A 17,480-nucleotide genomic window follows, 5' to 3' on the forward strand; every position below is an offset into this window, starting at 1 on the left:
TCCACGCGGCGCGGTGCTCCTGGGGTGGACGGGGGCGCTCGCGATGCCGTGCCGAGGTAGAGTCTGGGAGGGGAGGAGGCTCGCGGCTCGCGGCAGGAGCAGCACGGCGGCTCCCGAGCGGCGGCGGGGAAGACGATTCGGGGGAGGAATAGGAGGGCCTGTTTTCTGGGGACCCGAAACTAAATTTTGACAGCTCTCCTAAAATGGGAGCCCAAGTAGGAGCTGCATTGGAGTGGATTTTTTTTGGATCAAATCCCTAAATTTAGAATAGGGACATGTTTAGGAGGTGGGCTGGAGTTGCTCTTAGGAATCAGTATTTGGTACTGTGGCACTTTCGTTTGTATTTGACAATTATTGTCCAATCATAGCCTAACTAGGCTCAAAAGATTCGTCTCGTAATTTACAATCAAACTGTGTAATTAGTTATTTTTTTATCTACATTTAATACTCCATGCATGTGTCCAAAGATTTGATGTGATGGAGAGAAATTGAAAAAACTTGCAATCTAAACAAGGCCTCGGCATCTTCTCTAACGACAAGACATAAAAAAAATTCTTTCTGCAAATGAGTTTTCATGAGAAAAGATATCTGCCTCTCAGACAACCCAAAATAGCTCTTCCGTATAGGTACTCTGTTGGAGACTGATTTTGGGTCTCTTAGCTACCCATTTTGAATTTAGGTGTCCATATGGGTTCACGGTTGGAGACCATCTAAAACATTGTTAAACCTTGATGTGATTTTCTATTTTCAAAATGAAAGAAAAACATAAATGTTTATCCATGATTCGCAAAACAAAACCGAGCAGGAATTTCATGGATTACAATGGTGACGTCCGTTTCAGGACGATCCTAAATAGTATGTTCAGATCTACAAACTTCAAAGCGACACCACATAAACAATAACAATCATGCTAGGTACAATTTGTGTGCTCCAGTGCAGATCCATCAGTCCGAAGTCGGGCCGCCGGTTTCTTCTTTAGCTGGTAAGCGACTGAAACTCGGTTGTACGGATTGTTCTAGGGTTCAATCTAGGATTGGACCTATTCTTTGCTGTGACTGACTCTAAAGCAATGAAATCCGAAACCCTTTGTTGTCCCTATTTCAATAGGTTGGATTGGATGATTTGTGTGCTGCGGGACGCCGGGACCCCACTAATACGACCTAACCACGCGTAGTTCGATTAGGTGCTTCAGTGCGTGCCACGCGGTTTTAAAAAGAATCAGGAGGGTCGTCCAGCCTTGGAGATATTCCCCAGCCTGCTGCGTTTGATGCATCATTTTCTGATGGTAAATTCCGAATTTGTAGTAGTATTTCTTCAAGAATTCCAATATTCATATTTGCTTGGAAAAAATAAATCGCCGTTCATAGTTCGATAACATACATCTGCATCTTTATTGTGACTGAGTATAATTCTTTGGCGAGGACAAGGTTGATGTAACTATTTAAGATGATATATGACGCTGAGCAGACAGCTTGATGGTTTCTAGACTTGGAAACTTGGGGGTTGAATGCACAAAAATCCGCTACGGATTACCAGAAATGGCATTTGTTCTATAGCCATACAGAATTAAATGGTTCTTTATTTGCACGTGCAGTATTTTGTCGTCACCCACTATTGCAGTATGTTGCTCAGTAGAGCTTACAACGGCTTACACTTTAAGGATTGTATGGCCAGCTGCGTTAGCGCAACTGTCAATTTGTTAGTTTTTATTTATATAGAAAACTGTTCTGTCGTCACTACTGTTACAAGTAATCTGCAGTGCAATTATGTCAATACTAACACCCTCCTCTCCCCACACGCACATGACCGTTTCTAATTTCTTTATCTCATGGCTTATAACAACAACAACAACAACAAAGCCTTTAAGTCCCAAACAAGTTGGGGTAGGCTAGAGTTGAAATCCAACAGAAGCAATCAAGGTTCAGGCACGTGAATAGCTGTCTTCCAAGCACTCCTATCTAATGCTAAGTCTTTGGGTATATTCCATCCTTTCAAGTCTCCTTTTATTGCCTCTACCCAAGTCAACTTCGGTCTTCCTCTGTCTCTCTTCACGTTACTATCCTGACTTAGGATTCCACTACGCACCGGTGCATCTGGAGGTCTCCGTTGCACATGTCCAAACCATCTCAACCGGTGTTGGACAAGCTTTTCTTCAATTGGCGCTACCCCCAAACTCTCACGTATATCATCATTCCGAACTCGATCCCTTCTTGTATGACCACAAATCCAACGCAACATACGCATTTCCGCGACACTTAGCTGTTGAACATGTCGTCTTTTCGTAGGCCAACATTCTGCACCATACAACATAGCAGGTCTAATCGTCGTCCTATAAAACTTGCCTTTTAGCTTCTGTGGTACCCTTTTGTCACATAGGACACCAGACGCTTGCCGCCACTTCATCCACCCTGCTTTGATTCTATGGCTAACATTTTCATCAATATCCCCGTCCCTCTGTAGCATTGATCCTAAATATCGAAAGGTATCCTTCCTAGGCACTACTTGACCTTCCAAACTAATATCTTCCTCCTCCCGAGTAGTAGTGCCGAAGTTACATCTCATATACTCAGTTTTAGTTCTACTGAGTCTAAAACCTTTGGACTCCAAAGTCTTTCGCCATAACTCTAGTTTCTGATTCACTCCTATCCGGCTTTCATCAACTAGCACTACATTGTCCATCACTAAAGCAAACAAATAAGGGCTCAAAGCTGACCCTTGATGTAGTCCTATCCTAATCGGGAAGTCATCCGTGTCTCCATCACTTGTTCGAACTCTAGTCACAACATTGTTGTACATGTCCTTAATGAGCCCGACGTACTTCGTTGGGATTTTATGTTTGTCCAAAGCCCACCACATAACATTCCTTGGTATTTTATCATAAGCCTTCTCCAAGTCAATAAAAACTATGTGTAGGTCCTTCTTCTTCTCCCTATACCGCTCCATAACTTGTCTTACTAAGAAAATGACTTCCATGGTTGACCTTCCGGGCATGAAACCAAATTGGTTCATAGAGACCCGCGTTATTGCTCTCAAGCGATGCTCGATAACTCTCTCCCATAGCTTCATAGTATGGCTCATCAACTTAATTCCCTGGTAATTCGTACAACTTTGAATATCTCCTTTATTCTTGTAGATCGGTACCAATATACTTCTCCTCCACTCATCAGGCATCTTGTTCGATCGAAAAATATGGTTGAACAGCTTGGTTAGCCATACTATAGCTATGTCTCCGAGGCATCTCCACACCTCGATTGGGATACCATCCGGTCCCATCGCCTTACCTCCTTTCATCCTTTTCAACGACTCTCTGACATCAGATTCTTGGATTCTCCGCACAAAGCGCATATTGGTGTCATCAAAAGAGTCATCCAACTGAAAGGTTGTGTCCATATTCTCACCATTGAACAATTTATCAAAATACTCTTGCCATCGATGTCGGATCTCATCCTCCTTTACCAAGAGATGCTCCCTTTCATCCTTAATGCACTTAACTTGGTTGAAGTCCCGTGTCTTTCTCTCCCGAACCCTAGCCATCCTATAAATGTCCTTCTCTCCTTCCTTCGTACTCAAATGTTGGTAAAGATCCTCGTACGCTCTACCCTTTGCCACACTTACAGCTCGCTTTGCAGTCTTCTTTACCACCTTGTACTTCTCTATGTTGTCCACACTCCTGTCATGGTACAAGCGTCTATAGCATTCTTTCTTCTCCTTAATAGCCCTTTGGACTTCATCGTTCCACCACCAAGTATCTTTAGCCTCGCGTCCTCTTCCTTTGGTAACTCCACACACCTCTGAGGCTACCTTCTGAATGTTGGTTGCCATCTTGTCCCACATATTGTTTATGTCGTCTTCTTCCTTCCAAGAGCCCTCTTTGATAACCCATTTCCCTAAATACCTCTGACGTCTTCCCTTTCAGTTTCCACAACTTTGTTCTTTCAATCTTAGCTTGTTTATCCCTACGGGCACGCACCTGAAAACGAAAATCTGCCACCAAAAGCTTATGTTGAGAAACAACACACTCCTCCGGTATCACCTTGCAATCCAAGTATGCTCGTTTGTCCTTTCTTCTTGCGAGGACAAAGTCAATCTGGCTACAGTGTTGTCCACTACTGAAGGTCACTAGATGAGATTCTCTCTTTCTAAAGAAAGTGTTGGCTATCATCAGGTCAAAAGCTACCGCGAAGTCCAGAACTTCCTCCCCCTCCTGATTCCTACTACCATACCCAAAACCTCCATGAACTGCCTCGAAACCTGCGCTTGTAGTACCTACATGCCCATTAAGATTTCCTCCTATAAAAAGCTTCTCACTACTAGGTATAGCTCTAACCAGGCCATCTAAGTCTTCCCAGAACTGTCTCTTAGCACTCTCGTCGATGCCTACTTGGGGGGCATACGCACTAATTACGTTCAAGACCATATCACCAACGACAAGCTTGACTAAGATAATCCTATCTCCTTGCCTTCTTACTCCCACCACACCATTCTTGAGGCTTTTATCAATCAAAACTCCTACTCCATTTCTATTCGCGACTGTCCCTGTGTATCAAAGCTTGAAACCTGTATTGTCCACCTCCTTCGCCTTCTGACCCTTCCATTTAGTCTCTTGAACGCATAATATATTTACACGCCTCCTAGTCGCGGTATCAACTAATTCTCTTAACTTACCTGTAAGTGACCCTACATTCCAACTACCTAAACGGATCCTAGTTGGTTCGACTAGCTTCCTTACCCTTCGCACCCGTCGACTCTGATGCGAAGACCCTTGCTCATTTTTCACTACATCCGGGCGCCGATGTAGCGCGCCACTAAGGAAGCGATGACCCGATCCTTGGTTACTTGATACCATGCCCAGATCACGACACGGCGCGTCACGGGGGTGACGACCCGGCCCTTGCCCATTTAACACCATACCCGGGTTCCGATATGGCACGTCGCTAAGAGGGTTATGCCCCAACGATTTTCTTTCGGGTTTCATCTCCATTTAAGTGGCTAAGTTTTTACATTGGCTCGCCACGCCTAACACAACCCTCCTCCTTTACCAGGGCTTGGGACCTGCTATGCTGGGACACCAAAGGCGCCCCACCATAGGCGGAGTTATCCCATGGCTTATAAGGTTGACAAAAATTTAAGTTGGTTCATGAAAGGACTTTTCTTTTCAGGATTGCCAGAAAATGGCATTTGTTCTATAGCCAGACAGAACTAAATGGTTCTTTACCTGCACGTGTAGTATTTTGTCGTCACCCACTCTTGCAGTATGTTGCTCAGTGGAGCTTACAACGGCTTACTCTTTAAGGATGGTAATGGCCAGCTGCATTAGTGCAACTGTCAATTTGTTAGTTTTTATTTATAGAAAATTGTTCCGTCGTCACTACTGTTACAAGTAATCAGCAGTGCAATTTTGTCAATACTAACACGCTCCCCTCCCTACACGCACATTACCGTTTCTAATTTATTTATCCCATGGCTTATAAGGTTGACAGAAATTTAAGTTGGTTCATGAAAGGCCTTCTCTTTTCAGGATTGCCAGAAAATGGCATTTGTTCTATAGCCAGACAGAACTAAATGGTTCTTTACCTGCACGTGCAGTATTTTGTCGTCACCAACTCTTGCAATATGTCGCTCAGTGGAGCTTACAACGGCTTACTCTTTAAGGATGGTAACAGCCAGCTGCGTTAGCGCAACTGTCAATTTGTTAGTTTTCATTTATAGAAAAATTGTTCTATCATCACTACTGTTACGAGTAATCAGCAGTGCAATTATGTCAATACTAACACCCTCCCCTCCCCACACGCACATTACCGTTTCTAATTTCTTTATCCCACGGCTTATAAGGTTGTCAGAAATTTAAGTTGGTTGATGAAAGGCCTTTTCTTTTTGTCAAATCCTCAAAAAACATTCACATGTTCTGAACAGAAAAAAATTGTGCTAGCCCTGTCGATGAATGGCACACCATATGACGTTAACCATAATTTGTGTTGAATAGGTGGTAACATAGATGTGGTGTGGTAAATTTGCACTTAGTAGTTATTTTATATGTTTTTGGTTACTTTACTGAGCACCATGCATGCTATCTTTTATACAATATGCATGACTAGTAGGTAGGATGTTTTCCGGAGGATAGCTCTGAACCATTTGCTTTTGAAACGTACAATTTTTCTAGTCTGTGTTGGTGAGGTATCATTACTGAGATAAAGTACGGCTCTCTTGCGCCCAATAAACAGTGTTAATAATGAATTATGTCTTTTTGTCACTAGACCTTACTATAGTGGATACTTATGTTGTGACAGAAACATATAGCTAACTAGTAACAATTTAACTTGTCAGGGCTACTCTCCGTTTGGTGGTTATGGAGCCTTCCAGGAAGCATACGTCCAGTGGCGTGCCAGTCAAGGAGGAAGTGGAGTCAGAAGATGGAAATGTAAAAGTTGGCAAAAATCTCTTGCATCCATTTTTCTCATCCTCCTTTCAAATTCACTGCCACATGCTTGGATTTACCTTTTGCTCTCTGCAGATTAAGTCTGTGTTTGTATTCTGATGGTGTCAGTTGCCCTCTTTGTAGGATTTGTTAGCCAAGCGCAGAAGGACTGAAGTTTCAGGGTCCATTGTCCAACTAGAACAGCAAATTGAAGTCTTTGGCATGGAGAACAAAGCGCCAGCCTCTCTTCCAGTTGAAGATTCTACTGGCCAGGATCCCATGGATGTGCTCAATAGTTGTGCAGTACAGAACTCTGGTCAAGCAAATGGTTGCAGTAAGGAGCATGTTTCTGATATATCTTTTCAGTTTGATTACGTATTAAACGACAATTAAAACAATTAGGCTTTATGGGCCTGTTTGGATGTGAGCCCTAGCAAACCAAGCCAATATTTGTCCAAGCCAACAAACATTGGCCAGCATTTGCTTCAAGGTCAAACATTGGTGGTGCCAAATAAATTTTGGCCATGCCCAGTGGGGCATCTCTTGGGCGAGTGAATTGTTAGTCTGAGTTTAGCTTGGTCACCTGTACAGTGCATGGATGATGTGTCAGTAGGAGTATGGTTACACTAATTCTTCAATTTTGTGATTATCAATTTTTAAATGGCAATAGCTTTTAAACCGTACATTCAGTTTTGGGATCTGTCCGTACTATAGTATTCGTTGCAATTAAATCTACAAAACAAGATCTCACTTGCCTACATTTTAATTAAAAAACATTTATGACATCTGGACCTCACATTTTACACTATAAGTTTCAACGGATTTAAACACGGTCTTACTCCAAACACTCATTCTTCTTCATACATACATTTACCCTGCACACAAATTGGCATGGCCTCAAACCAAACATTGTAGTTTTGGCATTGCCCACGTTTTTGGCATTTCCAAATTTTGGTTTGGCTCGCTGGAGTTGCAAACCAAACAGGCCATATTTGCGTTAATTTCTTTCTTTTTTGAAAGTTGGCCAGGAGCTCTGGCATGCACTTGAGTATATATATGCATCAGTGCTCTTGCTTCTTCCTTAGCTAGATATCTAAAGCTAAGCTTCCTTTTTTTTCCATATAAGCTATTGCTTTACTGAAACAGAGGTTGTATAATTGTTTTACTGAAATTCAGAGGTTATGTAGGTAACGAATCGGTATGCTCGAGACTGTTGAAAATATGCAAGGCAATTGGCTGGAAAGAACCAGCATATGACTTTGAAGAACAAGGACCTCAACATAGCAAAATGTGAGTTTCCCTACTAACTGATGAAAATTAAATTAAATGTTCATGCACTTCCAATATTTATAGCATGTTGTGCATTATGTCACAAAAAAGGCATCATCCTAGTATCCTACGATGCAGTATTTATTTGTATATTTTTTTTCAAAAAGGTGAATCATACATAATATTCTACACAATATCGTTTATAGTACATTTTAATTTTGAGAGAGATTATGCCAATGCTGGAATGTGATAACGCCAATGCCATGACTAATAAAAATACACTAGCTGCATTAACGCACTACACAAGCGTAACCCCGAACTGGGAAATCAACTGAAGTTCCATGAGTAGAGGCTTACCTGCAAGTTTCTGTCTTTTATCACAAGAAATAGATTGGCATGTGAACACTATGAAGCTCTATCCAATCTAGATGGCTGAAAGAACAAACAAAGGTGAGAATAAAGCTGCATTATTCCTAAGAATAAAACAACGAAGTCCTCGTTAGTACAGTTTGAGGAATAAGAATATAATTAGTTAAAGAAGTGGGTCAAATTTTCTGAAATTTCTAGTTACAGCAAACCACAATGGTGTCATCCTTTTTTTGTTCTTTTCTTTTTGAGCCAGTATATGCCTACCTGTAACTCCTAAGTCCTACCGTCCTATGGTAGCATCCTCTGAAATGTGGTCAGAGGCCATCATCTGTTGTTTGTGTGATTCTTCGTAGAGTGATTCATAACTGCCCATGATAAGCTGGTTATTATGATTAGAAGAAGAAATGGGAATCACTGATGTCTTAAACTCTGCAGATTCAAGTGCAAGGTGACTGTCCACTTGGATGGACTGCTCAACACCGTTATGGATTGTTTCAGCGAAGCCAAACCTAGGAAGGAAGCCGCACGAGAGAACGCCGCACAAGGGGCATTATGGTGCCTTAAGCGCTTTGGTTATGTCAAGTGATCTTCAGATGTTCCTGGCTAGTGTGGCTATCAGCCTTCTGCTAGCCTGATTAACCCTTGTCATTGTTGCTATATGTGTACATCTCGTTTAACCAAGGGTCAGGTATTAAACTCGTAGCTTGGTGGTAGACATTTTTTGCTGCGGCATGGGAGCTCGCGGGATCAAACCCCAGGCTCTCTCATTTTATCCTGTTTTTTAGTGGCTGACATGTGGCTCTCGTATGAAAAATCCTCCTCTCATTTTATCCTGTTTTTCAGTGGCTTACATGTGGCTCTCGTATGAAAATTCGGTGCAGAAACTGAGCGCGGCTGTTGGGAAATCAAATCTGTTGTTTATAGAAAACTGGTTATTTTTTCACTTTATCAAATTATCGCCAAACAAGCCCTTCAGAAGCTACCAAGCAATAGCAGGCCTGTTAGGTAGACGGGTGCAGGTGCAGCAGCTGCGGCGAACACAGCCGGAATACCAACAGGATAGAAAGATGTTTGTGATGTCGTAGCACCATAAGTTATTATATATAGTTTTCTTTGACCGGAACTTCAGTACGAAATTGCGGTAAGTTCTCCCGTGACAGATAATATGAGCCAAATGGAATTCGAATCCGGAATCCCTGACTCCTTTGGGTCTCCTTGGTGCTTATCCCTGTGTGAACTTGTTGCTGTGGCACATTGTGAATCATCATGGGGTGAGTTTGCCGCCGAGACGAGACCATCTACGCTGCCGACCCTCTCTGCAGCACGCCCTGCGGCTGCGGCTCAACTGCGAGAAACCGCAATACCTGAGATCCCAACCCAAGCTCTGTTGGGAACTTACATTGGGAATTTGGGACTCAGAGCCCGTGCCGATCGAAAGTATCTATGCTCCTAGTTGGGTTTCGATGATTAATGACGACACGAGATTATTATAAGTAACATGTGTTTTGCAGAGGCAATTTGAGTTAGGTCATGGTAATGACAATTGATTGGGCAATCAAGGTTGTCATGCCCCTGTCGATGAAAATCGTTTCGGTTTTTAAAGGATGGACGGCAAGATTAATGACGCACTAGTTCTAAGTGTCGTTTGGTGATGAAGAGGCACTTAGAATAGTTTAGAACTTTATTTTTCCTTTGGCCATACTATTAAGGGGGTATGGACCAGTAGCATAACCTAGATAAGTCTAGTGGGTTAGGTGCGGTGCACACTTGTCAAATCTAGCACTAGGTAGCTTAGGAATAGCCCTAAGATCAATTGGAATAAACTTCATTTACATATGATTTCGAGTTGGAAGTGAATGGAGGGTCAACTCATTGACCAGACGCTGGTCTAGTTGTGACCAGACGCTGGAGGGTAAGTCCGGTCAGTTCATTTGATCCACTGCAGTCGTCTGGTACCGATCGGACGCTGAGTGAGAGTGGACCGGACGCTGGGTACCTGCGTCCGGTCAACTCCAGAGAGGTTCCTGAGAGAGTGTTAGCTGACCGAACGTGTCCGATTGGTGCTGACTGGACACTGATCAGGATCCGGTACCTGACCGGACGCTAAACAGTAAAGTGACCAGACTCTGGGTGCCAGCATCCGGTTAACATCAGTAAGGTTCCAGAGAGCGTTTTTCTTGACCGGACGCATGTTAGAGTCCAGTCAGAGCTTAACGGCTCTCTCTGACACAGTGGTGGGTATAATTGACCGGAGTATCCGGCCACCCCGCAGAATGCTGACTCAGCCTCCAAACATTGGCCCCGTTCGCTGGTCTGAATCTTGGCTGAAACTGGCTGAAAAACACTGTTCCGGCTGAATTGTTGTGAGAGAAAAACACTGTTCGGGCTGAAAAAACAAGCCGAACAAGCCGAATATAGGGTAAGCCGAACAGGGTAATTATGTTTTGAATGAGGGGGTATAAATACTTACTCCACTCGTCCAAGGGATGACTCTTGCCCATTTGTTCAGCTGAGAAACACCTTTGGAGTGCAAGAGAGAACAAGAGCATAGTGAGGTGATTGAGATTTGAGAATCCAAGATTAAGGACCTCATTAGTGCATAGAGAGTAGCAAGTGTGCATCCACCCTTCTCATTAGGCTTGTCGTGGTCAAGTGAGAGTTTGTGCTTGTTACTCTTGGTGATCGCCATCACCTAGACAACTCGGTGGTGATTGGGAGGTTGGTGATCATCTGACGAAACTTGTGGATGACCCAAGTCAAGTTGTGAGCGGTTGTTGGCGATTCACCGCGATGGAGTGTCAAAGAATCAATCCATAGAGAGCACTTGATCCTTGCGCGGATCAAGGGGGAGCTACACCCTTGCACGGGTGCTCCAACGAGGACTAGTAGTGAGTGGCGACTCTCCGATACCTCGAGAAAACATCGCCCTGTTCCTTTTCCTCTCTTTACTTTGAGCATTTACATTTGAGCAATTCATTTTATGTCTTTACATTCCTAGAATTGCCATGCTAGAGTAGGATTAGAATCTAGGGTGCAAAACTTTTATGCGGTAGAACAATAGAAATACATTCTAGACACAAGGGGTGAAGTGAGCTAAGTGTAGGGATTAATTATTGCAAAGAATTTAGAATTAGCCCAATCCACCCTCCCTCTTGGGCATCTTGATCCTTTCAATTGATATCAAAGCCCCGTGCTCGCTAAATTAGGCTTAACCGTCTAGAGCAAGATGTCCCACGGGGATGGACCCCCTCCTATCTTTGGGGGAGATGATTTTTCTTATTGAAAAATCCACATGGAGGCTTATCTAGAAGCTTTAGATGAGATGTTGGAGTTCTTAGAGCCGCCTCACAAGGTTTCCCAAAATCTAAGGATCCCACAAACCTTCAAGGCGATGAGGTTAACTATGAGAAGTGGAATGCAAAGGCTAGAAACACCCTCTTTGGAGGCCTTTGCAAAGATGTTTTTAACCGTGTGTGGAACCACAAAGACGCCCATGCACTATGATCGGACATTTGTGCGCTCCATGAGGGAACAAAGAGTGAGCATGAGGGATGCTACCACCTTGTTATGAAAAAACTTAATTCATTTGAGATGCTTTCTAGAGAAAGTGCTAATGAGATGTATTCACGCTTGAATGTTCTTGTAGAGGAAGTCAATGGGCTTAGACTCACACAAATGCCACCCTCCGATGTTGTAAGAAAGATCTTGAGTGTCCTCCCTATTGACAAATACGGGCATATTGTGATGGTGCTTCATCAAGGTGATCTTTCCACCGCTATACCAACTCAAATATTGGTGAAGATCAATGCACATAAGATGTACATGCACATTAGACCACAAGATGACTCTTCTTCCACCAAGAAGAAAGATTTAGCATTCAAGGCTAGCCAAGAGAAGAAGGGCAAAGCAAGAGTTGATCATGATAGCTCAAGTGATGATGAAATTGATGATGCAAGTCTTGCTCTCATGGTGAGAAGAACCACCAAGATGCTAAAGAAGCTTAACAAGAATAGTGTCAAGTTTGATGGCAAGAAGAAGAAATTCTTCACTAGCAATAGAAGGAAGCCCATCTCCGAAATGGATTGCTATAATTGTGAAGAACCTAGTCATCTAGCTCATCAATGCCCCAAACCCAAGAAAGACAAGTATAAGAAGTACAAGGGCAAGAAAGATGACTCAAGTGATGAAGATGATGATGAGAAGAAGAAGAACAAGCCATACAAGAAGAATGATGGCAAGAAGGAGTTTCACAAGAAGAAAAGAATGGGAAGGCTTACATTGTTGGTGATTGACTTACAGATATTGAATCATCAAGTGGCTCATCCGATGATGAAAGTGAGAATGAGAATGAGAAGGTGGCCACTATTGTAATTGATTCTTCACTATCTTCATTGTCATCGTCACCGTCTTCCTCTACACACCTATGGCTTATGGCCAAGGGTGAACGAAAGGTACAAAATGATGATGATAGTAGTGGTGATGATAATGCTAGCAATGATGATAGTGATAGTGATAAAGAGTTTGAATCACCTTCTTATGATGATCTTGTCAAGTTGCTAAATCAATATACTAAAATCATTAGAAAGACAAGAGCAAAAAATGAAAAGCTAGAACTTGAGGACTCACTCTTAGCTAAATATGACATAGCCAAAAAAACTAGTGTTGAGCTTAGAGAAGAAAATAAAATTATATCATCTAAATTCAAGGAGCTCAAATCTTCTAAAAAGGAGCTTAAAGAAAAACATGATAAACTTGAGGGGATACATAATGAACTCACCATTAGCTACAATTTGCTAAAAGAAGAGTACGCCAACCTCAAGATTAATCATGACAATCTTATTGTTTCTCATGAGTTATTATCCAATGAGCCACATGATGCTACTAACAATGTTGTTAAGATTGATATAGCTACATCATGTGATGATTTGATTGTTGAGAGCATTAAGCAATGTTCTAGTAGCAAAGGCAAGAAAGTGGTTGAGTCCGACAACTATGATGAGTATGTCAAGCTCAAGAATGAGAATGAAAAGCTCAAGAAAGATCTTGAAAAGCTCTCAACCACCAACACAATTATGATAGAGAATCTTGACAATGATTGTGATATAGCTCTTGAAAATGAGATGCTTAAAGAAGAGAACAAGAGACTCAAGGTGGAGAAAAATCATGATGAACTTAGAGAAGAAAACAAGAAGCTCAAGTTGGATAAAGAACATCTCAAGACCAGTTTGAGCAAGTTCACAAGAGGCTAATATATCCAAAGTGAGCTACTCATGAACATCGTGATGAAGATGGATAGAAGTGGTATTGGGTACTTGACAAATCAAGAGAAGAAGGCTCAAGCTCAACATAAACAACAACACAAGTCAAAGCCTAAGCCAAAGAGATGTATTGAGTGTGGACAAGAAGGTCACTTTGCCCATGAGTGTCAAACTCCACCACCACAACCCTTGCCCAAGCATGCTAGACCCTTTGCCTTCAATGCTCATTACATGCTTAGAAAGGATTCTAATGGAAAAATGAAAGTCATGTTCTTAGATCCTCCCAACAAGAATAGGCCTAAGAAAATTTGGGTTGCAAAGTCTCTAGTTGAGAAAGTCAAGGGCCCCCATCAAGTTTGGGTCCCTAATGAAAGATCCTAATATGGCTAGAGGGGGGTGAATAGCCTATTTAAAAATCTATAAACTAACTAGAGCAATTTGATTAGTATGACAAATAGCAAAAAATAAACTTGCTCTAGCTCTACAAGGGTTGCAAGCCACCTATCCAATAATTCTAGTTACTATGATCACTAGACACACAATTTACTAAGTCACTACTCACTAAGAGCTCTCACAATTGTTACACTAAAGAGCTCCACTAGATAGACTTAAGTTACAAAGCAAGCTCTCAATTCTAGCTACACTAAAGAGCTTGTTACAACTAGTTTGCGGGAATGTAAATGAGTAAGTAAGGTGATTATATCGCCGCGTAGAGGAGTGAACCAATCACGAGATGAATAATAATTCAATCATCAGGAGAATACCAAAGGGCAAGAGACAACCAATTTTCTCTCAAGGTTCACATGCTTGCCAACACGCTATGTCCCCGTTGTGTCGACCAACACTTGGTGGTTCAGCGGCTAAGAGGTGTTGCATGAACCTCGTCTACACAATTGAACACCACAAGAACCTACCCACAAGTGAGGTAACTCAATGACATGAGCAATCCACTAGGGTTACCTTTCGGCGCTCCCACCGAAGAAGGTACAAGTCCCCTCATAATCACCGAAGATGGCCATGAACAATCACCAACTCATGCCAATCCTCCTCTGCTGCTCCAAGCCATCTAGGTGGTGGCAACCACCAAGAGCAATAAGCAAATCCTATAGCGAAACACAAACACCAAGTGCCTCTAGATGCAATCACTCAAGCAACGCACTTGGATTCTCTCCCAATCTCACAAAGATGATGAATCAATGATGGAGATGATTGGAAGCACTTTGGCTAAGCTCACAAGGTTGCTATGTCAATGCTGTAACACCCCAGGTGTTTGTCACCAGTTAAGCAATGAGTTTGAGCTCAAACATGACATGTTAAGTGGTGATGAAGGTGTCAAGGTCAAAGCTACAAGAGTGAGCTCCAACTGAAAATTGGACAACACATCTTTACTTACATGTGTACCCTTATTAAGATTATGCAAGAGTAATGTCAAACATGCTTATTTTATGTACATTACATCAACATGCATCCATCTTGACCAGTGGAAAAGTTTCATGAAGTTTAGAATCAAGAAGTCACATGGAATGATAAGTTATAATCTTTCTTGGATTGCTTTATTAAGTGAATGGAATTATAGGTCATCAATCAAGCCTTGCAATCTGGCTGAAACAACTCTACTTACACTCATGAACGAAAGTTATGAAGGGTTCATGTTGAGCAAGTGGCCAGAAAATGCTTCAATAGATCAAAAAGGATAATTTAAGCTTTACCATGATGCTACTTTGACTTGGTTTAAACTATAGCTTACAGTGCTTGCATGGAGTTGCACCTTAAATAAAGTTGTAGGTAACTTTATAAGCTTTTCAAAAAGTTATGATTCATGTTTGTAGGATGTCTAGAACTCCAGTTATGCTTCTCTAAAGTTCCTATCAGTTTTCTGTACCACTGCTGTTTGGGCTGCATGTATAGTTTTGCTTGTGCAATTATTTTCGTGGTGTAAATGATTTTTTCCGTGGTTATAGTAAATACCAAAGTTGTAGCTAATTTCATAATCTAGCTTGTGTTAAATTTTCATGACCATAGGACTGATAATTTAGGATCTATAGATTTTACAAGTTCATTGTCAGGTTTTGCATGCTCTCTGTATAGATCTAAATGATTGTGTTGTTTGACACAACTAAGATTTGAATCATGTCTTTTAGATAATAGAATAAGTGTAGTGATTTTCATGAGATTTCCAAATTGTTAAAGATCACTCCTTTTGGTGGTCTAAATCTCCAGTTATAAGCTTGAGAAGTTGCATAGTAGAATCTGTCCAAGTCTGGATAGAGGTGCTCAATTGTGCTTGATTGGCCTTGTTAATTGAGGAATCACCTTGTGATGATAATAAAAATGTTTTATATAATTTAATAATCTTTCTAGAAAGTTAATATTCATGCTTGTTTGATGTCGGTATCTCCAGTTATACATTTTTGAAAGTATTACTACTTTTCTGTCCTAGTTCTGTGCAGATCTGAAATATTGGCATGTTTCACCTAGTTAGCTTTGGAATAAGCTTTTGGTGATGATAACAATGTTGTATAAAATTTCATTAGCTTTCCAAAAAGTCTAGGTTCACCCTTGTTGGATGCTTATATCTCCAATTATGGATAAAACAAGTGACTGTTGTGCTGCTGTCCACATTTCTATACATGTGCTAGGTTATTGCTTTAGCTTGCTCTTGTTTTGACTAAACATGTTGGTTAGTTCTTGATCGATGCATGTGTGCAATATCTGAACTTAAGTTCACTTGTGTGCCATGCCTAATATGCTGGCTATCCCTTTATAATAGGTTGTGTGATGTTTAGTTAAATAACCCTAGGTGCCTATGTCTTGCATGATCTTATGTTTACCTTGAATGCTATTATGTGCTGCATCTCATATTACCATTCTTCATATTCATGCACTTGCATCTTGCATCTCACCTAGGTATGCTAGATGAACCATGTGAAGGCCGTGATGTTGGAGCCGAACCCGAAGATGGTGTATGGTGGACCTATCCCGAAGATGGAAGGACTCATGGAGTACATGCCTGAATAGGAGATGCTCATCAAGCGAGTGTCATCTAACAAGCACTAACCTAGTGTTGGATCCCAAGCAAGCCCCGGAGCATTCTAAGCCTCCTATGTTTTTACAAATATTACTTGAGTTCTTTATATTTGATGCATTAGGTTATAAGGGTTGATTGGAACCACTTGATGCATAGAACTACCTTGTCCAAAAATATACCTTTAACCCTATGTAGGTCCAGGATTGAAAATATGCTTAGCCATGCTTAGACCGATAGAAGTCGGATGATTTCCTGTCACCTGCGAGATATAGGTGGATACCAAAGCATGGTTGGCTATATTTGCTATCATGGAAAAGAACCATAGGGTAATGTAAATGGAGACCAGGCGGGATGTCGATAGAGAGGCAACAAGACATGGAGGTCTTGGGTGCGGATCTATTCCCATCTGTGTCAATTAAGGACCGTACCATTGTTGACACTTTTTGACAAGATTGAACGCATGCCTATCACTTAGCTAGGTGGATAACTTGTTCTGACCGTGAAGTCGAGTAGCTCAACTCAGGCCAGGCCCTGCTCTGTCAAAGTGCGCACTCTGGATGGTAGTAAGGATGTGTGGAGAGCCATACATGAGCCCAAGGGTATGGTAGTCCTGATCATCTAGGCAGCTGGTCATCTCTGATTGTGCGGCACTGGGCAAACCCACGAAATGTGGACCTGAGTTGTACCAAAGGTGACATAAGACTACCTTGGCATAGGTATGTCTGGGTTTGTGTTAGGAATAAATTCCCAGCTAGTTAAAATCGATTCGAATCGCCGTCTCTCCCGGACAGTGAGAAACTAGGCTAGTACCAACATCGTAGAAACTGGATTATGGAATATGATGGTTATGATGAACATAGAATTATTACACTGGATATGGTTACTATTGTTATGCTACTAAATGCTATACCACATGTTTGACACAGGTTAGTTGCTAATCTAGAGATGAATAGCTATAATTAACTTGATGGCCAAAGTATAATTGTACAACTGAATTAGTCGCGTTTTATGCAAAATATTGTCAAGCTAGCTCCACCTATAAAGCCTTGCATGATCCTTGGAGTCATTTTATTTCTGGTTTATGACGGGTAAGTCTAGCTGAGTATATTCGAGTACTCAGGGTTTATCCCACCATGTTGTA

At 41.7% G+C, this 17,480-nt stretch overlaps 1 protein-coding gene across 1 annotated transcript; it reads left to right on the top strand.

The window, feature by feature from the left end:
* Positions 1-969: 969 nt before the first annotated feature.
* LOC136551775 (dicer-like protein 4) lies at positions 970-8,772 on the top strand. Its single transcript, XM_066543318.1, has 5 exons — positions 970-982; positions 6,325-6,424; positions 6,560-6,749; positions 7,603-7,705; positions 8,489-8,772. Exons 2-5 carry the CDS (start codon positions 6,347-6,349, stop codon positions 8,637-8,639), a joined length of 522 nt encoding a protein of 173 aa, XP_066399415.1. The 5' UTR covers positions 970-982; positions 6,325-6,346; the 3' UTR covers positions 8,640-8,772.
* Positions 8,773-17,480: the final 8,708 nt, after the last annotated feature.

Source organism: Miscanthus floridulus, chromosome 4 (genome assembly GCF_019320115.1).
Source record: "Miscanthus floridulus cultivar M001 chromosome 4, ASM1932011v1, whole genome shotgun sequence".
Classification (NCBI taxonomy): Eukaryota; Viridiplantae; Streptophyta; class Magnoliopsida; order Poales; family Poaceae; genus Miscanthus; species Miscanthus floridulus.

Bases quoted from the DNA above. Each gene is read 5' to 3' on its own strand.
- LOC136551775 (XM_066543318.1), top strand. From the start codon at position 6,347: ATGGAGCCTTCCAGGAAGCATACGTCCAGTGGCGTGCCAGTCAAGGAG. The intron at 6,425-6,559 runs GTTGGCAAAAAT...CCCTCTTTGTAG, and splicing joins CAGAAGATGGAAATGTAAAA to GATTTGTTAGCCAAGCGCAG. The intron at 7,706-8,488 runs GTGAGTTTCCCT...TAAACTCTGCAG, and splicing joins GGACCTCAACATAGCAAAAT to ATTCAAGTGCAAGGTGACTG.